Consider the following 21,858-nt stretch of genomic DNA (forward strand, 5'->3'; position numbering starts at 1 on the left):
TTTCAGCAGAAATCACAAATTTATTAATTCTTAAATATATCAGTCAGTTCTTTACCATTATGGCAAGAAATATATATATATATATATACACACACACACTGTGTCCCATGATAAATTGTGGTGTTTTGAAATGACAAAGGGTTAGGTGTATAATTCAGTTAGAACATAGAAAGCTACTCACATGACTTTTCTCACATCTCAGTGTGAAAAACAGACTTGACCTAGAGTAATATGGCAACACCACATGCTATGGTAAAAGTGTTTTTAAAAAACTCTTCCACACCTAATGTTTGTTAAATGTAAAATACAGCTATACCGCTTAAAACCGCTTCACAAAAAAATAAAATAGTTAGTTTTTTTAAAAAACAAAATGCATGAGGCCGTTGCTTTTCACAGATCTCATTGGCAGGTTAATATGGCTCAAGACGTTTATTGTAGATGCTTGCTAAAAATATTTCAGCGGGATGAAAAGATGTATTAAACATCACCTGAAAAGATTCAGTTTCCCTTAACCCGTTAACATATGCTTACTACATCAGAGTGTACAGAATAAGTTCTGCTTTTGATCAACAACCAACGCAGAGACTTGGAAGTTATATAAATTGGGAAAATTTTCTCTCTGCTTGAAAAATGTCAGGTTGCTGCAAGTTGTACATTTTAGTTACTAAAAAGAACATTGATCAAAATATCATGCGCTATACAATGTTACAGAAAACTTTTAGTTCCACTGTTAACCAGAGTGAACAATCAAATAAAAATCTTTTTAAAAAAGCCCTCTATTTTTGTTAAAAACCTATAGGACCAAATGCTTGCGGGAATATCATTTATACATTAACACAACAGAAGTAATCAAACAGCAATTGCGCAATCTGTTCTAAATCAACATTGAATATATTTCCTGCTAATTTTACAGGTATAATATATGCAACAATGGAACAAAAGAGTTAATAAAGCGGCTATGATTATTTTATTCCACGCTGTTCAAGGAGGTTTATAAGCCATGAGAAAATGGATAAAGGTATTGTGGTAGAACTGTGACAGTACTATTTAAAAATTGATGTCTTCCTGGTAGTTTATTTTTGTCAGGTAAGAAATTGCTATAAACAAAATGTAGACAAGTAAACTCTTGACCCTAAGCTGTTAAGGCCTAACTGTCCTAAGTTACCACACACCTTGACTAGTGCATCAATTAAAAAAAAAACCTCATCTACAGCTTGCTTTAATATATGGAACTGTACATCCAGAAAATGATAAAAAATTATTTATTTTACCCTTCATTTTACTCATCAAAAACCATTTTGTACCTGTTCGCTGATCAGCTTTCAAACTAGAAGAGTTATTTTTTTTTGCAGTTAAAACAAAGCTATGGTTGGACAACAGTGACAGATCATTTTACTGAGTCCAGCTAGTAAATTATGCCTTTTTTCCCCCTGCTCATACAAAGCTAAAATGGGTTTCCTCACCTCATGCCCACTGAAAGGCTTCTGTCCATACCAGTATTTCTACCCATACATCCTGTAACAGCAAAGCTGCTGTTTGTAGGGATTTCAATATTTTGACTATGTCCAAAGCAATAGTCTTCTTAAATGTCAGCCAGAAAACAAACAGAAAATGATACTTAAAAACAAAACCCTTCATTTTCATAAGTTGTGTGTGTGATGATATTTTGGCATGAGAGATATACTCTGTTTATATTCTCACATTTTGATCCCCCCCCCACCTTCCTGTCTTATTTTACCATTTTAAATTGTATGGAACATCCCCTCCACAGAAGTGTAAACCAAAGATACCAATGGAATATATAACAAAATGATTCATCATAAATGGATCACATGTAGAAACTCCACAGCTTCATGCACTCAAAAAACATGCATGAAGAGGACAATGGGGTAGCCCAGATGGTAGCCAACTGAGTGCAGAGTACAGAAGATGCAAACATGGCACCACGGACATTTAGCTAGAAAGACAAAAGAGAAAAAGTAGATTATTTTAGAGATCCTATAATTTTATGCTAATTACTAAATATGTTTCTTTTTATTTAACACTTCCCCATAAATCAGACACACATCCACTTTCATGTTCAAATTGTTATATTTTACTTTTTTAAATTAAGTAGAAACTATGCAAGTTATACTATGAGCACTTTTGGGCAGAGTCAGACGTGTATATTATAGAAACTGTTCAAAGACTGTCAGAGTCTATCTTAAGGGATAGATCTGAGGGAGTAAAGCCACAACCTGTTAATCTGTGGCTGAGACTGACAAACAGACCAATCAGGTGGTGTTAAGAACAATTTTTTTCAGCTTGGTAGTGCTGTTAAGGTCTTGCTCTGTTTATGAAAGTTCAGGAGGTTCTACAACATGAAATACTTTTCCCCAGCTTCAGCTGGTTGTGTCAGCTGTGTCTTTTTCTGGGGAGAGATATCTTAGTTATTTACACTTGGCAATATTGAAGTTTGATTACTGCATATGACAATTGTTGAGAAATGTTCAGCAACTTAAATGGTCCAAAACATAATGCAGGCCATAACCGGTCTGGGCTTGCCCTTAAACTGATACTACTTCAACATTCATTACCTCCCACTTAGCTTCTGGGCGTAATTTTGGGTCCTGGGCTTTATCCTACAAAGCCCTACATCATTCTGTTTGGCTATGATCACTGTGCCACAAATGCGCGTTACTCTCTTTGTGATAATCAGTCTGAAAATGTATTGGGAATAGAATGCTGGGCTTAAAGTAGAAAGGTTTGGGCTCTAAACATTCAATTATGACTAGTGGAGATTTCTACTAGAATAAGTCAACAGTAACTTATCCTAAGGAAAGCAGAGTGGCTACAAAGGGCAGGCAGGAAGAAAGAATGGAATAAGCAGTTGGAGAAAGTAGGAAGAGAAGGAAATTCAGGATGGCTGATCAGATAAGAATAAGAAGCTAGGAATACATTACTGACTTGATAGGTACTGTTGGTGATCCTGAACGGTGAAAGTGAACATTTTGCCATTTTCCATCACGTCGGTGCCAGACTCGTGTCTCTTCAGACTGCATCGTCTTTGGCATTCCACTTCCATCCATGTATTGTGTCAACCGTATATATGCAATGCAGGCAGCGTCATCACCCACAAGGTGGACATGAGGATTCAGAATAATGGTGTGGATTGGCTTGTTGCTCTTAGACAAAGCTAGGGAAAGAAATTGTAGATTCTATAAACTGATTATGCACAAATAGATGCAGCCCAGGCAGGAGTAAAAGTTTCAGTTAAATAAAGAACTTGGACATTAACAGAATGCAATTCCTGAATGAATCATAATCATGTACATTACAAAAATCCTGTCAAGTAATTACTATCCAATATTAGCTAAGACGATGGGCAATGATGCTTAGGCAAGTTCACAGTGAGTTGATGATCACTGTCAGGGAACATCAATGGGTGCAAAACTCTGAAGCTGAATTCTTGCTTTATATGGGCGCACCAGCAGGGGTATGGCCAGGGTGTTCTGGGGGCGTTTCAGGGCAGGGCGTGGATGGGTGGGCAGCCCCGCAGCAGGTGCATGGGGTGCCCGCGTGCCCCAGGCACAGTTCTCCCTCACTCCGCCCCTGGAGATGGTACAATGCTTCCCATGTTTCACAGTTTATATGAATGGTGATTTGGTACAGCCTTGCTGTCCAGCACAGGAAACCCCAACTTTTTTTGAGACTGTAGGCACCAGTGAAATTTTGCGAGGGAGTGGAGACCACAACCCCAAACAAAGAAACAGACAAAAAAGCGGTAATTTGGAACATATTGGACTGAGCTTTCAGAATCGTGGCATAAATATTTCCATAAAATAACAAAGTTATAGCTTCTAAATGTATTTCATAATTCAAGGTAATATGGAACAATTTAATGAAAAAAATTCTAGATTACAAATGTCACAGAATGTGAAGCCTGTCTACCAGCTGGAATCTGGTGCCTACAAAGCTTATTTAAAGAATATCTTAAACACCATTGAGTAGGCAGCCAGCAGGGTGTTGTGGCTGGAGTGTTGCACCAAGATCTGAGAGACACAAGTTCAAATTCATATTTTACCATGGAAACTTGCTAGGTAACACCTGGGCCAGTCACTCTCTTATCTTTGTTTCAAATAATCCTATGACCCAAAGGCCTTGGATTAGCAACTCTCTCTTAAATTAGCCCACTTTACAGGACTGTGAAAAAATGGATATATACTGCCATGAGATCCCTAGAAGGGCAGGATAAATACAAATTAAATAATCTGAGTAATTAACTAAATATATAGTCCACTGTGGTGATCTCAATTTATTAGTTTGAAAGACACAACTACTTGGGAAAACATACCATTCTCAAAGTAAAACCGGTGGAAATCCATACCCTCTACAAGATTTCCCAAAGCTTCTGGTTCAAATGAGGTAAGGCCTGGGTCACAAATCTTCCTGTAGGACAGAAAAAAAAATCTCATGGCAACATCTTACAGATTAGATTATAGATCTACCAAGTGCTGTACTAGTTTGTCCTCTTACAAAATCAAAAGAATCTGCACACCAAGTTGAAGTGTATAATTTGCTGAGGTTTATGGTCTTGATTCTGAAGATTTCAATGGATGACACACAGAATTGATGCGAGGTAGATTTGCATCTTTACTGATGTAACTATAGCTGGATTCAGGGGGTTAGAAACCATTATGGAAACTTTACTCCCTCTATGTGACATCTAGTATATGATCATAGTGAGTTGAATCCAGCCAGCGTTTTCACTCAATCTGATTCAATTAATTTTCTTACTCTAGTCCCCATATATATGCCATGATCTTCCACATAACCTTTTGGGCACTCAAGGAGGAAATACTTCTTTCCTTTTCACCAGTAGAAATGTTGGATGGATTCAATCCAGTGACTTGAAAAAAAATACTGATATCAGCATATAAAACACTTATAGGTGTTTTCCCCACGGACAAAATTCCAGGGATAGACCTGGGATCATATATCCCAGGGTGTTTTTATTCTGGTTTCTCCCTTTGCACGGCTGCCCATCAGCGTGTTCAGGCTGGGAGGAAGAACTCCAGTGAATCATGCACAAGCCCCCAGTTTATTTTCATTTTCCACATGAACGTTTAAGTTTATGTCATTTACGTAGTTTACGTAATTTGTGTATGTTTACGTAGTTTACATAGATTCCGTTTTTCCAATGTTCTGATTGGCTACAGCTAAGGACAGCAGGCGGTGAAGCCGGAAAAATAAACCGGTCCGTCTCTTGCAGTATTTGCATGGGAGTGGATCAGCGCGGGCTTTTTCAAAAGAACCACCAATTTTATCGTTTTTTGAAAGCTGCGGGATAAGGCAAATTTTGAAAGCTGCGGGATAAGGCAAATTTTGCGGGGCAGGCCCAAGTGAGACCCAGAAGCCATGCGGAAGTCATGGCCCAACTGGGATGGTTCACTTCCTTAACACAGGATATATTGGCCGTGGGGAAAATGCCATATAGCTCTCACAAAGAGATGCTGGTTGATGCAATTGGAATCCTCTCATAATTCAGATTGGGTTGCTAGCCTACCAGCAGATTCATGAACATGTGAGGGAGATTAAATATGAAAAGCATTATTTGATTAAGAGTCAACGAGTTACCATTTAAAGAATTCTGCACCTTTGTCTCACTGGAAACGAGCTGTTATCACTCTCTAGATAACAGCTTTGCAAGTCTACAGATATTCATATCCCTTCTGTGGCAAAAACAAAAAACAACTTACGTATAGGCTTCAAAATCCCCATTATTGATAGCTTCAATCAACTGCTCAGTAACCTTGATAATCTCCTGCTTACGAGCTGAAGACAAGATAAAAAAAAGGAATACAATTATACATAAGCTGGAAAGCACAGTGGGAACCTCTAGAAGAAAAGGCTGTCACAGTAACAGTAGCAAAGCTAAAGTCTGATCAATGTGATTGCTATTCATTCATAAATTCCTTTTCCTTATTTCCACAGTCAAAGTGTTACTATGCTTGCATTATAACTGACTGGCCTTGGCACATTTATCGGTTTGCAGAGAGAGAGATTTATAGAGTTATGTTTGAAACCCATTTTCTATGTGTATAGAGCCTTTTCAATCTCCAAATCTTTACAGAGATTTGTAAAGAAGTGCATTGGCGTTATATGAACAAACCTTTTGTGAGCCACATGGAGGCAGCAAAAGAGACCACTTGAACCTCAACTCTAAACGAGCTCCACACACTACTCAGCTTCAACTTCCACTTAACTTCAATGATGAGAAGACAACATTTCCCTGAACTGCAGAAATGTAATTCGCCTGGACACATAAACTGCTAATATTCTCACACAATTGTGAGAATGTTCTCACAAAATTGTTAAAATATTATGGATCTTTATCATAAAGGCAGAGTGAGCCAAACTAGTCCTCGTCACAATGCGTGCCAGGTCTTTTTTCTTCATCTCCTCGGGTAGTCATCTCTAGACCTGCCTCCCAAATTGCGCACTGCTGGCAGAAGCAATTTTACATGCCTCTCACATCCCTGAAGTCTACATGCTTTCCTCATCTTTTCTTTCTCATCCTTAAGCAGTATTAAGTATTAAGCACTTCTGGCCCCTTTCCTTACTGTAAGATCTATTGGTTGCTAGGTATGCAAATATGTGAGGGTGAGAACTGAGGTAAAGACTGGTGATGTCACAAATACAGACTACTCAATGCCTTTGGTAGTTCTTAAGGAAACTGGCATTTCGGGAGCTCTCTCTCAAGAATAGTTGCCAAGAGGCCTGGAGAAGGATGCCCTGTCCTTTGCTAGAAGTTTGTGTGTGGTATGGGGTGGCTGAGGCATTTCATGGCATTGTGCTAAAAAAAGCTGAACTTGAACTTGAACCACTGAGAAAGGTAGGATATAAATGTTTTAATACATAAATAAATGCGCATCCTGTTATGCCTGCATTAAAGAGAAAGGTCATTTTTCTTCAGGCCTTTGGCAACCTCACTCCTAGGCAACATGGATTCGTCAAATACTGCGAAGTTCTTTTTCTTTCTTAGTTCCTGTCCGTCTCAGTAAAACAGGCCAGAAGGAAGAGGAGGCACTCAATAGAGGCAAAGTAAATCATCAAATATATTGCACTAGATATAAGAAAGGAAAATGCATTTAATATAATGATTACAGTTTTGGGAGCCACATTCTGGAGAAAAAAATTAGATCCTATTGACTCAAATTCTAACATATTGAAGACTCTGAGAACGGAGATAATTAATATATTTATTATAATAATTGATGCGTGTATGTTCATGGACTAAAATATATACTTCAGAAACGAAAAACATGCTAGCCATTGTTGATTGACAACAAGCAATACAGAATGTAAATTTCAGATAGGTTATAGTGTGAATTACATTTTTTCGCTTGTAGGAAAGTTGACCATCAAGGCACTGAACAGATGATGTTATTCTGCCTTAGTTCCTCATTTGTAAGCTGGAAATCACAATTAGTTTTCATAATATTATACATATTAAGAAACATTTCAGTTTGTTTTGTTTGAAGAACTTTAAAAAACCAATATAGGTTTGTCTTGCACACCAGATGTTTAGTAAAACAAATATTAGCATATACATAGTTAACTACCCACCACACTAACTGTTCTCACTGCTTGACCACACTCACAATATTATCCACCTGCATGTTGCAGTACTTTATACCACAACACAGACATTCAGGAATGCCAGAAAAGGGAGTAATCTTTTCAAAAGGAACACTGTGAGTTATGTGGTTCATCTTAATTGTGTTGGAGAATAACTGAATCACTCTCACATTTCTGTAGCTTCAACCCCACAAATATTTGATAAAAGCGATACTGGCTAACCTGTTTACTAGAACACAAAGTCTATCCAGCCAAAGCCTGTGCAGTCCTAACAATGCAACTAAATGGATAAGGAAATCTTACAGCCTTACACAGCTGTTATTTGTTCAAGATTGGCACCATCTCTTACAGTTTTTATAGTGTCTATGGAAAGTCACTGCAGTCCTGGGGCTTGACAGGAGAAGGAAGAGAAGTCTATGAGCTCAAAAAGTTTTGCTCCTAAGCCTAAGAAACAGCAGAATGGGCAGGATGTGGGAAGATCCATTTACTTGCCCTTGAGAAGAAGCAAAATCATGACATGGTTTGTAATGAGTCCTCATCAGATTACACATATAGGTAGAAGATCATGGGTGCCTGGCAAGAGGATGAATGATTGTCTGCTGGCCACACATTTGCAAGTGGTTCTCAACCTGTGGGTCGTGACCCCTTTGGGGGTCGAACGACCCTTTCACAGGGGTCGCCTAAGACTCTCTGCATCAGTTTTCTCCATCTGTAAAATGGATACATGTTAGGGTTGGGGGTCACCACAACATGAGAACTGTATTAAAGGGTCGTGGCATTAGGAAGGTTGAGAACCACTGTGCTAGAAGGTAGGCATAGTGCCTGCAGCAGTACAAACTATTTGCAGGTTCAATCCTCATGAACAGGAATGCTGTACTTTATAATGTTCCCACTCAAACAGATTTTTTTGTGTGTGTATATAGACCGGGATAAGGCCCAAACCTTTATGAGCTTTGGCTTTTACCTCGGTATCTTGTCTGTAGTAGGCTATTAATGCAGAATGCAGCTATATGCTGTTCTAGAATTTCCTATCTGAAATAGGACAAGAAATAACGAGGAAGTGCAGAAGCAGATGAGCCTGTTAAAGGACTTCAGGAACCTGTCACATATGATAACTTCAAAGCTCAAGACAGACCAAACCTTCCTTACTTCCGCAGTCTGACATATCAGAACCATGTAGCCTCTGCTTGGGCCATCTTTACTCTTCCAGCACATTTGTAGTTACTTTCCAGCTTGTCATTTTTTTTTAAGTCTTAACATGAATATAGCACCCTCCAATAAATCCCTGATTTTTATTAGTACTGACTATAATAGCTTTTTGTCCTAAGTATCTCCACTCTGTTTCTTCTTTCCCACTCAGGCCCCTTCCACACACGCAAAATAATGCGTTTTCAAACCACTTTCACAATTGTTTGCAAGTGGATTTTGCCATTCCGCACAGCTTCAAAGAGCATTGAAAGAAGTTTGAAAGTGCATTTTCTGCATGTGCAGAAGGAGCCTCTGATGCCAAACCTCTACACGCAATGCTGTGTTTGGCATTTTTCTTCTTGTGATCCTTTACATGTTGGGTTAGTTTTAATAATCACTATTTCTTTTGCTTTTCTGAACAACGAGGACAGCTGTGCATGCTTAAAGTTCACCTATCTTAATGAGAACGATTTATAGCTAACTCCACTTTATGACTGCAGACAAATCTCCAAACTTATTGGTGAGACTGTTTTATTGGGAATCCAGCTTATTTGTTCACAAAGTCATCCAAGGGCTTCTTGGATCAACCTCAGCATAGTGTTCTAGTTAAGAGCAGTGGACTCTAATCTGGAGAGCAAGGTTCGAATCCCATTCCTTCACATGAGCAGTGGACTCTAATCTGGTGAACCAGGTGTGTTTTCCCACTCCTCCACGTGAAGCCTGCTGGGTGACCTTTCTCTCAGAACTCTCTCAGCCTCACCTATCTCACAAGGTGTCTATTGTGGGGAGAGGAAGGGAAGGAGTTCATAAGCTACTGTGAGACTCCATACTGTTGAGAAAGGGGTATAAATCCAAACTCTTCTTTTTCTTGGCCATTACCCTTAGGGCCAATGCCTGATCTCAGATTAATGAAGGCAAGGTGCTAAATAGGCCTACAAGAGCTAAATATGTATGCCCATTCTGGCTTTACTGGCTGTGTGCATGTCTATCTGTTATGTATATGGAATGAATACTTGTTCCTATGAAGCCGAGTTCACCTGGTTTTTTTTAAAGAGTTGGGATATACCATATAAGGAAAAAAAGGTGCAATCTTCCCAGAGTTTGAAGCTGTAGGTGGCTTACCTTAGGAAGTGATCATTTTTATACTGATTACTGAACCTGTTACATGTTAATTATTGTTTTACATACTGAATCATTGTTCTATATATTATGTCTCATGGGGGGAAGAACAAATTGAATTTGTTGTGAATTTCATAAATGTGTCACAAGGTGGGATCACACTGTTAAAAAGACTTGAACTCTCAGTTCTTTAAATGAAAAAAAATTGCTATTCCTCTTTGAATTAAAAAGAAATCACACTGGGAACCCCTGCTAACAAACAACAGAATGACCTAAACAACAGAATGATCCATCAGAATGACACATGATGCTAAGTAACTGTCTAGTCTTTGGATTTGCAACTAGACTATGAAGAAGAAGAAGAGTTTGGATTTATATCCCCCCTTTCTCTCCTGTAGGAGACTCAAAGGGGCTGACAATCTCCTTGCCCTTCCCCCTCACAACAAACACCCTGTGAGGTGGGTGGGGCTGAGAGAGCATGAGAAGCTGTGACTAGCCCAAGGTCACCCAGCTGGCGTGTGTGGGAGTGTACAGGCTAATCTGAATTCCCCAGATAAGCCTCCACAACTCAAGTGGCAGAGCTGGGAATCAAACTGGGTTCCTCCAGATCAGAGTGCACCTGCTCTTAGCCACTGCTCTTAGCCACTACGCCACTGCTGCTCCCTATGGTACTATAGTACTACTTATGAGTTCAGCTTTGAGCATCCATGCAAACACTGCAAAGGAAAGCTCCAAGTCTTTTAGCTTTCAGATAAAAAATTCATTATTTCTTCCACCTACCCTGTTTCCCTGAATATAAGACATCCACTGAAAATAAGACGTAGTAGAGGTTTTGCTGAAGTGCGAAATACAAGGCATCCCCCGAAAGTAAGACGTAGCAAAGTTTTTGTTTGGAAGCATGCCAGACGAACAGAACACAGAAAAATAAGACATCCCCTGAAAATAAGACATAGCACATCTTGGGGAGCAAAAATTAATATAAGACACTGTCTTATTTGTTGAAGCAGCGGCTTACTCGTGAGTAGACCACCTTGCAGGATGCAATGCAAACAAGAACCGAAAGACACACAGTCACCAGTGCTCTTCTGTTTATTGCTAACTACTGTCAAAGTGCTCCGCCAGACCACAGGTGTTTCCAGGCACACATCACCCTGTTGTCTGTGCTTACTATATACAATTGAGGTGCCAATCAGGTGCCCATGTCTTATCTGTCTTTGCGCACGGTACACAGTTGTGCACACAGCCCTGATTATGCACACGGCACCTGCTGGAAGGAGGGTCCACCTGTCATCTAGATTTTGTCCATCTAAACACATGTTCTGACATTATTTTGAGGGAAACACAGTATTCCCATTTATAATTACAAGAGGTCAGGGCAGAGTTTTAGGGAAATTTAGTTTATTTTCCTGAAAATAAGCTGAGAATGTTGGAAGCAATTCATATAACTTGTACCATCCACAGTTCTAGTGTGCTTATGCCCAGCCTCTACAGAAGCACATAAACCACCACATTATCCCTTCCAGGATGTGTTAGGGCTCTGTAATCTGGCGGGAGGATGAAAAATGAGGACCTTATGACCACCTAAGGAAGCTTCAAATGCACCTTCAAGTGAAAATGATCAAACTCCTTCAGAGTTGACTATGTGCGCCTTGTTTAGTGAAGCTACCACAGAAAAAAGCAGTCAGAGATGATGTGTTGAATGGCTTCATTACGCTCCTGAACAGTTAAGCTGTCATCGGTAGAATGATATTGCTTTTCTGTATCTGACACTACAAGTGATTCACTCTGACTCACTCACTAATGATTTGGCAAGGTCTGTAAGACAGCTGATTCTCTCTTCAATGCCTTTAGAAGAAAAGATCCTCCCATACTCATTGCATGCCTTGGAAAAATTAAATACTTCCATCCCTAACAGACAGAAAAATGAAACACAGTAATACCAGCAAATGAATTGTCCTCTTGCCAAATACTCCCAACTGTCACTGTTTGCCCATACTGAAATGCTAGGCACCTTGCCACAGCCCACAGCAATAATTAATTAATTACCATTAATATTTCCCACATACACATTGTTAATGTTCATATTAGTTGTTAAATGTGTGGTGATTTTAAAAACTGCCAAGACTGAAAGCTGCACCAAGGAAGCAAACAGCGCCTTCTTCTGGAGTCAAGGAGACCATTTCATGTCCGCTTCTCTTTGTGGAAGTTTGGGCAAATATCAAGAAAGGCTTCTGACAACATGAAACTAAGGCCCTTTCTGCACGGGCCTCTATGCGCCCTCACACCGGCAAGAATTCTGCCGGCGTGGGGGTGCAGGCCGTTCGCATGCAAGCGTGCAAGCGGCCCCAGCAGAGGCCGGCGCAGGAGAGGCGGCTCCGCACGGAGCCGCCTCTTCCCCATCCCTCTCCCACTTACCTCGTTGCTGTCGTCGCCCTGCTGGCCTCCTAAGCCCCGCCCACGCTGCCCTCCGACCACCAGGGGTCGGAGGACAGCGAGGGAGGGTCTTAGGAGGACAGCAGGGCGACGATGGAGACGAGGTAAGTGGGAGAGGGGTGGGGAAACAGCGTGTTCCTGGCGGTGCTCTTCGCACCGCGCCGCCGGGAACACGCTGTTTACTCAAAAACTACCCTTTAAACGGGTGTTTTTGAGGGCAGCCTGACGCCGCCCTGAGGGAGGGGAAGGGGAGCCAGGTCGGCGCTGCTGCGTTTTTGGCCCGTGCGGAAAGGGCCTAAAAGATTTAAAGCTGGCTGTCCCCTCATCTGACAAACAAGTCACATTCCAGTCATGTCTCAGATAAATAAGGTACACACTTGTTTCCCTGGCCGGGGAGTGGGTGGGTGGTGGTCATTGTCCATAACCAAATCCTGGTTTTGGAAAGAGAACCAACTCAACTCCTCATTTTTTTAAACACAGTTTTCAGAAGCACCGACACCCTCTACAACTGAAAAGGCACCATCCACAATTTTAAAAATGGCATTATTTTCCCCTTCTCTTCCACACAGAAATGAGACACATTTTATTTAACAACTCAAGTAAATTCAATCCAGCAGAAGAGGCTCCCTCAAATAGACTACTGACTAGACATCAGAATGATCTTTTTGAGGTGTTTAGGATTTTTTTTAGCTTTCCTCCAGATTTCCTACGTTTGCAGCATATCACATTTTCAGACACAACAGTTACCTTTTGCTTGATTGCACTCATATGTCATTTACATTTCACAATGTACATGATGACATGATTTTACAAGTTATACTTCCATAATTTCTTGGCCATACAATTATTAAATGGAGCAAGGGCCTTGCCTTGTTTAAGCCACACAAGGTGCTTAAGCACAGGCATCATTTTGACAACAGCTGCAACAGTCTGAATTTTCTCTTCATAAATGATGCAGCCTTCCTTAAATATTTGGAAACAAATATTGACTAATGGGTGCTGATATGACCACGATTCACAGTCATGTTTTCAAGCATCTGTGCAACAAATACAGATAAGTGGATTCATGTTTGTCTCTCATGTGAGACCAATCAGATCAGTTATAGAAGAAACAAGATTACAAAACTGTTCTGCATAAAACAGATGGATGATTTGTGGCATTATTCTTCCAGGCAGTGAGGCCAGTAATTTTATACTTGGTAGACAGAAGGGTGAGAAGCTTGTATCTTTGCTGTTCAGGGCTTCTGAGCCGTTTGAAACAGATAGAAGAAACATAAATCTCAAAAACACATTTGAGCACACAGCATCCACTGAGGGCCTCTGAAGGATCCAAAAGTCATTTCCAGTCATTACAGTTTCCCTAGTAATAATAATCAGTGTTCTTTTCTAAAATTACTTCAGAATGCATCTGGTGAAGTTAACTCTGGCCTGCGCTAGGCTTCAAAACAGTATCTTGAGGCCTGATCCTACACGATGCTTGCTCCCAAACAAATATGCTAAAGGCTGCAGGGTCTTTTTGCGACACGCTAACATGACTACTATCCTGACCTGGATGGCCTGAGCAAGCCTGATCTCATCAAGTCTTGGAAGCAAGGTCAGCTTTGGTTAGTGTTTGAATGGGAGACCACCACAAAATACCAGGGTTTCTATGCAGAGAAAGGAACTGGCAAACCACCTCTGTTAGTCTCACATTAAAAACAGCATAGGGTTTTTAAAAAACGCCTTAAATCAGCTGTGACTTTACAGCACTTTACACAGATACACTTGACTATAATTTCAGCATTTTCTGTACACTATAAATGGTGAATTTTACTTCAAAATTGGCAGGATTCAAATCCCCAATGCTAATAAAACTGGAAGAGAAACAACAGGCAAGGTTCAAGTTGCATGTCCTTCACAGAGCTCACACAAAATATTTTAATGCTACACAGGAGAATGTTTTCTTCTAATATAAGCTGGTGTCACACTTCCTGTCTCTCAGAAAGTCGAAGAAAGCTTAGAATGGCTTTCCAAAGCCTTTCAAGCATTTCCTTTGGATTACATCTTGTGAATCTGAACATAAAAGGATCCATAGATGCCTTTTTAATTAAAAAAAACACAGAAAAAATAACAAGGTGGAAAAAACTCAAAATCCAGCAATTAAACATATTAAAAAGATATATTTGTGAGAAAAAACTATAACAGTGATGGCACATCTATACATGTTTCTAGAAAAGATTTTCAAATATCTAAAACAAATCCACACATAATTGTTGTTCATGTGCTATGAGTTCAAATACTGATAATATTTTAAGATCTCAGTCCAGTGGTTTACCATAGATGGGCATCTGAAATATCTGTTTACTGAGTAATTTTATTGCCAGTGGAATGAGAAAATTAATTGCAACGTAAAAACAATTATTTTTGTTTGCAATAACAAAAAAAGATCTTTAGGTATTTTGCCCCTTGGATGATTTTTTAAAGAGAGTGTTTTATAGATGGCTCTCTGTCACAAAATTGTGATACTTCGCTAAGACAATTCATGCCTTTAAATAGGGAGGGGAGTTATCCTCAGAACTTAAGTCACTTAGTGCTGTGACTGGGAAGAGGGACTGTGGCATCTCAAGGAAAATTGGAATGCTTAAAAGCAGGAAAGCTTGTAGAAGCACAAATGCATTAATCTTCTGGTGCAGCATACGATCCATCAGGAATTTTTCTGAATTTCCCTACTGAAAGAAATGGAAGCAAAGTAACTTGGACCCAAATGCTCTTGCACAACTTTTGTCCAAATCTCCCTGGGTGGGGGATTATTCAAACAGGAGTGGCTCACAGATCTCATGAGGTCCCCTACTAAACAGCAATACTGATGAGGCAATAAAATAAAACACAATAAAAGCAATAAAATATGTACACATTTATATCCATACAAAGACTTGAGACTGGCATCCTATTTTTCTCTCCCCCAGTATTTCTTCTCTCTTTTCAGTCAAAGCCCTCACAACATCTTCCCCTTTTCTGCTTCTTTCTCCTTACCACCTGCCTTCTGTCTTTAGCTTTCCATCTTCCTGGCAGAATTTCCCTAGGAAAAGTGTGGTCTAACTGTGTGGTATCAACTCAGATGCTAGACTGCCAATTTGCATAGTAGGGAACTTGCAAGAATTTGAGGGGAGCACCTTGAATTCTACTTCTATCATTTTGGAGGGTTTTAACCAGCATATGTGTATGTATATCAATTTTTTCCCCTGTGGCTTTTCTCAGGTTTGTAAAAAAAAATCTGTCTTATCTGTCCATCACTCCAGTTTCTATATGTAAATATCTACAGATGTTAAGAATGTGATGTATTGATGCAGTACTTGTTTACAGTGGTATGCAATTGGATATACTTAAATCAAAAAATAGACCAGAAAATAGTTTCAGGTAAGTTTGAAGATATCCAAAATGACTCCAAACACTCCCAAATTCTGGCAATGGTGGAAATATATCTCCTGAAATTTCAGGAGTGTTGGGGTTTGGGGACCAGGAGCTAAGAGGGAGAGAGAGAAAGCTGATTGATGGCGTTGTCTTCCCTTGAAATTTTAAAGGGAGTAGGGGCAGCTGGTCAGGTAGGCCAAGCTACAGGCTGCGTCTACTATCCATTGGAAATAATGGTGCCTTTCATCTCATCAGGGCTTGCCCAGGAGAACTTTCTCACACTATGTTTCTGCTCAGTAGAGGAAAGCCTTCAAACCACAGAAGGTAAACCAGGCCACAGATTCAGCAACAACAGTGCAAACATTTCTAAAGTGCTGCTGATTTTTTTTAACAGAACACTGCTCATAAGGTTCTTTTTCCTTTCTTGCTTGTCAATTAACATGAAGAAATTAGCATTTTTCCAACTATGCTGGCAGTGACTTCCTAGCTCTCTCTTCACTTATACATACCACAGCACATCAGTCGACTTTTGAATAATTCATGGAAACAAAAGGTAAGGAAATAACATACTATCTGATTCTAATAAGCCATATTTTTAGGCCAGCTCAAAGTACAGGTTTGGATCCTAAATAAAAAAAAATATGCAGACAGAAGTGAGGAGATTTTCACCTAGTCTTGCCTCCTGTGGCTTACCCCCTCCCCCATCCGCCCACAACAAACCCACCCAAGCTCATGTCCCAGGAGCCGCATTTCAGGAAGCCTTTGGGGCTTCAGCAGGAGCAGGGAGGCGGGGAGATCACGCTCAGTGGAAATTTTAGGTGGGCTCCAAGCCATGGTATGCAGAGCAGGGTAAGGTCAAGCAAAGGAGCTGTCTGTCTCTCAACTTACACAAAAGAGAGGAAGGAGTGAACGGGAAAGACTCAGACTCATGCAAATGATTCTGTAAGTGTGAAATTTTCTTGGACTTTGCCGCCGAGTTCATGGAAAGAAACACAACATATGAACAAACAAAGACGAGGAGGTACACAATGACCAGAATCCTCAGAAGGCATTGGCAGCAGGCTTGGCCACTGGGATACAAGAAGGATGATAACCGGTAAGTTGAAGAAGCAATGGGAGAGGAGGAATGGTGAGCAGAACATGAGGATTTCTCCATGTCACCCTCCTTTCTGAGAGCTGTTATGTGGGCATGCAGATGTGAGGAAAGAGCAGAAGGAAGGCCAAAACAAAAAGAAAACAAAATGAGGAATTTAATCACACACAAACAAACAAACAATCTCTGAATATATCAACAAGAACTCTTGTGGAAAAGAAGCTCACGAAAAAGATGAAGGGAAAGATATTCACCACAATGGTCTCTGTTCAGATGTCAGTGAAGGAGCATGATCACTTTTGAATCCCGTAATAGAGTCTTAAAAATTATTATCCTGCCTCCCCCCACCCAAATAAATCAGTGCAGTTTAAATTAATTTTGTCATAATACTGTGGTCCAGCTATTATTAATGCAAATCAGTTAAAACGATTCTGAACATAAGTGATAGATTGCATTTACAAGATACCTGCTAGGTTGATAAATACGATACATAGTCCACTGGGGAAAATTTATTAATATTTTATATTTCCACAGTTTTATTTATAGGACAAGGCAACACACGTGTATTCAGAATATGGCTAGTATCTAGAACAACATATACTGCTGATGATACTAAAAGTAAGTCTGGTATCACTGTAAGGGCTGTTGTATAGAACCGTTTTTCCTGTATACTACAATCCCACATACACAGTGTATGACTAATTTGGAGGAATGTGGCCAATGGTTTATGGCAGTACTTTTTACAATGGACTGGCTTGCAGAGTTTCTCATTGCAATTTTTCACCCAGCCACTCTGTGAAATGTGATTAAGGGGAGGAAGGTCTGATGTGTCTCTTGAGATCCAGTGAGTGAGAGGCCATGCTGACCTGATAAACTTTTACAAGCATGTCTTTCCAAAATCATTGGTATAGAAAACTGACATCAAATAAAACCAACTCGTGACTGCGGGAATCATGTTCGACATTGCCTTTGAAAATATTTTTTAAACATACCTTTTACATCTTCATCTTCAATGGTTGTGTTGGAGCTCTCTGTTGATTCCTGTTGAGAAATATAACAGGAATTTATTAATCAGATCCCTATCTTGGTTTTTGTCTTATGGGATTTACAATGGTTGTACAAATCATGCAAAGCTCAGAAGCAGACCACATGACTGCAAGGCACACACAAACAATCACAAAGAGTGACTGCTTCTACCTGAAACCAAAGATCAAGCACTTTTTAAAAAAGAACATTTTTTAAAATTCCATATATTTCCTGTTGTCCTGCTTTGAACTCACAGGAATAGAATGGAAATATTACTTGCAAATGGGCCCCGTAGGGCCCTCTGATGATACTTTTTAGACAGATAATGGTGAATTACATTAGCTGGTCACCAGAACTACCTGCTGTTAATATGGCAAATATCCATGGCAGAAAATTCATGCCATGTGGAAATTTATCCTGAATAAATTTGCAGGTTGATGCAGTGTCTATTAAACTAATTAAAAGAAAATACAGATCCACTCCCACTGATTTTATATGGCTAAAATCCAATCTGTGGGTTCTTCCCAGCATATGTTTTAGTTTCAGTTTCAAAAATTCATACTTTCAGGAAGCTAAGGAACCATGCAACTAAGTGTCTTATTCCCCTAAGGAATTTTGGATTGTATTCCTCAAACTATAACCATTCCATGCCATACGCCAAAGCATTTTAGCACTGATAGCAGTTTCTGAGATAGTCTGATGTGGAGTCTTCAGCTCTAACTCAGGAAGCCAAAACTGTTACTGGACATGTAGAACTATACTTTGACTCCTGGTCACCATTTTTATGATATGTCGAATTAAACAAAAAGCTAATTATTGGCTGTTTATTATAAGAAAAGATGCCTTCAAATAATGAGGTCTGATCTTGTATTTTTCTGCATATAGCATTTCTTGACAACTAACAAATCAGAGGTTCATCAGGCAGCTGTTTATAACTCACCACACTGTCAAAAAGGTAAGCATCTCTGATTGCTATCAGAGTTTTATGCATTCCACATAATCAGCAAATTAGGTCTGTACACCAAAAAGGACATTGCCAAAGCTGATAAGAAGTATAATATTGCCTATTCTTCATATGCCTCCTGGTTACAAAACAAGTGTCTTAAAATTTTTTAAAAGATTTTCCATTAAAAAATTGTAACCCAAGAATTATAAGGCAGGCCCATTGCTTAATTCCAGACACAACAAGGAATAGCTAATAAAAAGGTTGCAAATAGTCACTGGCACTACCTTGAGTAAGAATTGCATCTAGGTAAGAAAGAGTTGAATTTCTCCCCCCCCCCACCTCCCCCACCTCATCACTTTTTGGCCACACACATTAACATAGGTGTGAAAAAGTAGGCTATGAATAAGCTTTAAGGGCCAATAACATCTGTGGGCTTGTTTGCAAGATCAGGTCAGTGATTTCAGATGTTTGGCTTGGTATAACAAAAGGACTAACTTAACCCAGCTGACACACTTCAACAATGTCCTTTTGTGTTTTCATAAGGTTGAGTCAAATTGATGCAATTTTGAAAATTAAAAAGACAAGATGTATGTGAACTAATGAATATATCACTAAGCCCCACCTTACACCCATCCCTCAACATTAACCTCTTAATCCAAATAGACCGTCATGCTCTCTCTGGTATTAGACTGCTCAAGAACTGAGACACATACACAGATGTATCATGCGTCATAGATTATATAACACGCCATTGAAAATGTTTATGAAATCCACACATGTACAAGAAATACCGTACGCTAGCTCACAGGAGAAGAAGTCGGTTCCATGGAAGTATTCATTTCTACCACCGTGTTAAAACACTTTTTGGGGAGGGGAGAGCAAATAATGGAACTTGGCAGCAAGTGCCCTAACATGTGATTCTCTTGTCTAGATAGGTGTTAAGGTGTTTAGGTGCGGGGAACAGGGGACAGGTATATATCAATTTACTGCTATTTGGCCAATTGCAGTCATGCCAAAGAGCTATTCTGTTTCATTTCATTTGGTTTTTCTACTTTACGGTCAAAAATCCAATGCTAGTGAAAATGTAGGCTGTCAACTGTCAACTAATGCAGCATGAAAGGTAAAACATTATTCAGGAGAACATGGTAGCAAAATAAATGTCACAATCCACCTTATGCATAAATAGGCCTGATACTACAAATAAGTATGGAAAATGAGATGTAAATAAAATATAGCCCAGGATACATGCTTGAGAAAGGCTACTGACATTATGCTGCTGCTCAAATACAACCCACAAACACAAAATGATAAAGCCACAAGTAAGTTTTATGAGATAAATCAGGCAAGGATACTGATGTCTGAGCACACAGACATATTTTCTTTGATTAGTGGATTATGATGCACTAATTATAGTATTCCCCACTCCAGGAATAGGCAACTTGTTCAGCACTGAAAACTACATCAGAAATTGTACTGACAGTCACAAACTCTGCAGCAATGACAAAAAGCTAGAATTCTCTGTCTCTTTTGTAAATGAAAGCTGCAGTTCTCAAGAATCTTGCAAGAATGAACAGGTAGCAGCTGAAGTATTGCAAGTTGCCCTCTCCTGGCTCAGTTTATTTCCAAAACCATGCAAGGGTGGAGTGGGGTAGACCTACAATGCAATAAAAATTATAACATGCTTAGTTATCGTGAACAACAGACTAAAGAAAACAAGTGGCGAAAATGCACTAAAACAATCCCCATGAAATTCAAAGAACATATTTGACACCCCAAGCATGAGCAGCTGGATGATGTTTACAAAGAAGTCTGAAGTTCCTTACAGAAGTCATGTGACAAACAGTGGGAGAGGGGCTTCTGGTTCATAGGTCAGCAAGGTTCCCTTTCCTCCTCCACTGAGCCCTTTACAAAGTTCATATAGACCATGCTGTTTTTGTTTAGCCCCATATATAGCCCCTAATGGGTCACATTAACTATACTCTGTTCCACACAAAGATGATAGTCTGGTCAGTTGAGCTGCAGCAGTTGAGGAAGTTGCATGCTTCTGCATTAGATTATAGCCTTGAATGAATATGAGGATTATCATTCATTTTCAAGCACTGTCTTTGTCAAAACCATTCTTTTGTGCATGGTACTTTGATACAAGAGCATTTATGCCAAAGCAATGGGGGGGAGAAGGGCTAGGTAGGCAGTAGGGTCCAGGCGGATCTCTGTACAACAAATAAGGTCCGGCATGCTTTGTTCTATAGCTGTGGTTCTCAACCTTCCTAATGCCGCGACCCTTCAATACAGTTTCTCATGTTGTGGTGACCCCCAACCCTAACATTTATCCATTTTACAGATGGAGAACACTGATGCAGAGAGTCTTAGGCTACCCCTGTGAAAGGGTCGTTCGACCCCAAAGGGGTCCTGACCCCCAGGTTGAGAACCACTGTTCTATAGTGAAGGAATATACAGTCTATTATCATCGTTATGGGGAACAGAGTATAGTGATGGACATATAGCAATTAGGCTTTCTCAAAAAGGAGAAGAAAGCCTAGGCTCCTGAGCACTCGCTATATTCATTGCCAATAGCTGCCTCGTTCATTATTTAATCACTCTGAAATCTTATGGACAAAATGGGGGAAGAGTTGACAGAAACATGAATTGCTGGATGAAAGAGAAGAAATGTGACCATACGAATGCGTCTGGGTGTTAAAACGACTGAATGGGCATGTACATGACCCAGTGTGCACACACTGTACACTGATCTGGGTGCTGCTCACTGCTCAACGTGAAATTTGAAATATATGCCAGACAAAAACAAAACAGAAACAACTCCCTACCTCTCTTTTACAACAGAGATTGAGCATGCTGAGAAACACAAGATGGAAGAGATCTCCATAAATGCCTTCCTTGAATTTCAGCAAATGGGCAGCCTTTGCATGGTCAGCACCTGGGGATAACCTTATTGTTCTTCTCAAGAATGTTAGGTTTCAGGTCAGAGGCCAAAGATGAACACCAGTACTGGAGAAGGGCTCCTGACAGAAGTTATATGCCCTCA

The 21,858-nt window shown here is 39.9% G+C and overlaps 1 protein-coding gene across 15 annotated transcripts in view; it reads right to left on the reverse strand.

Moving 5' to 3' along the window:
- Nucleotides 1–21,858, reverse strand: part of CAMK2D (calcium/calmodulin dependent protein kinase II delta) — a 147,171-nt gene continuing 125,313 nt past the window's right edge. For all 15 annotated transcript variants that reach the window (XM_048509364.1, XM_048509368.1, XM_048509362.1 and 12 more), the window contains 5 exons: nucleotides 17,836–17,884; nucleotides 5,739–5,814; nucleotides 4,334–4,428; nucleotides 2,947–3,175; nucleotides 1–1,957 (listed from right to left, as the gene is read on the reverse strand). In XM_048509364.1, coding sequence (XP_048365321.1) covers nucleotides 1,954–1,957; nucleotides 2,947–3,175; nucleotides 4,334–4,428; nucleotides 5,739–5,814; nucleotides 17,836–17,884 — 453 coding nt within the window. In that variant the 3' untranslated portion in view covers nucleotides 1–1,953. The remainder of the gene's footprint in view (nucleotides 1,958–2,946; nucleotides 3,176–4,333; nucleotides 4,429–5,738; nucleotides 5,815–17,835; nucleotides 17,885–21,858) is intronic.

The sequence above is a fragment of the Sphaerodactylus townsendi genome, linkage group LG10, assembly GCF_021028975.2.
Source record: "Sphaerodactylus townsendi isolate TG3544 linkage group LG10, MPM_Stown_v2.3, whole genome shotgun sequence".
Classification (NCBI taxonomy): domain Eukaryota; kingdom Metazoa; phylum Chordata; class Lepidosauria; order Squamata; family Sphaerodactylidae; genus Sphaerodactylus; species Sphaerodactylus townsendi.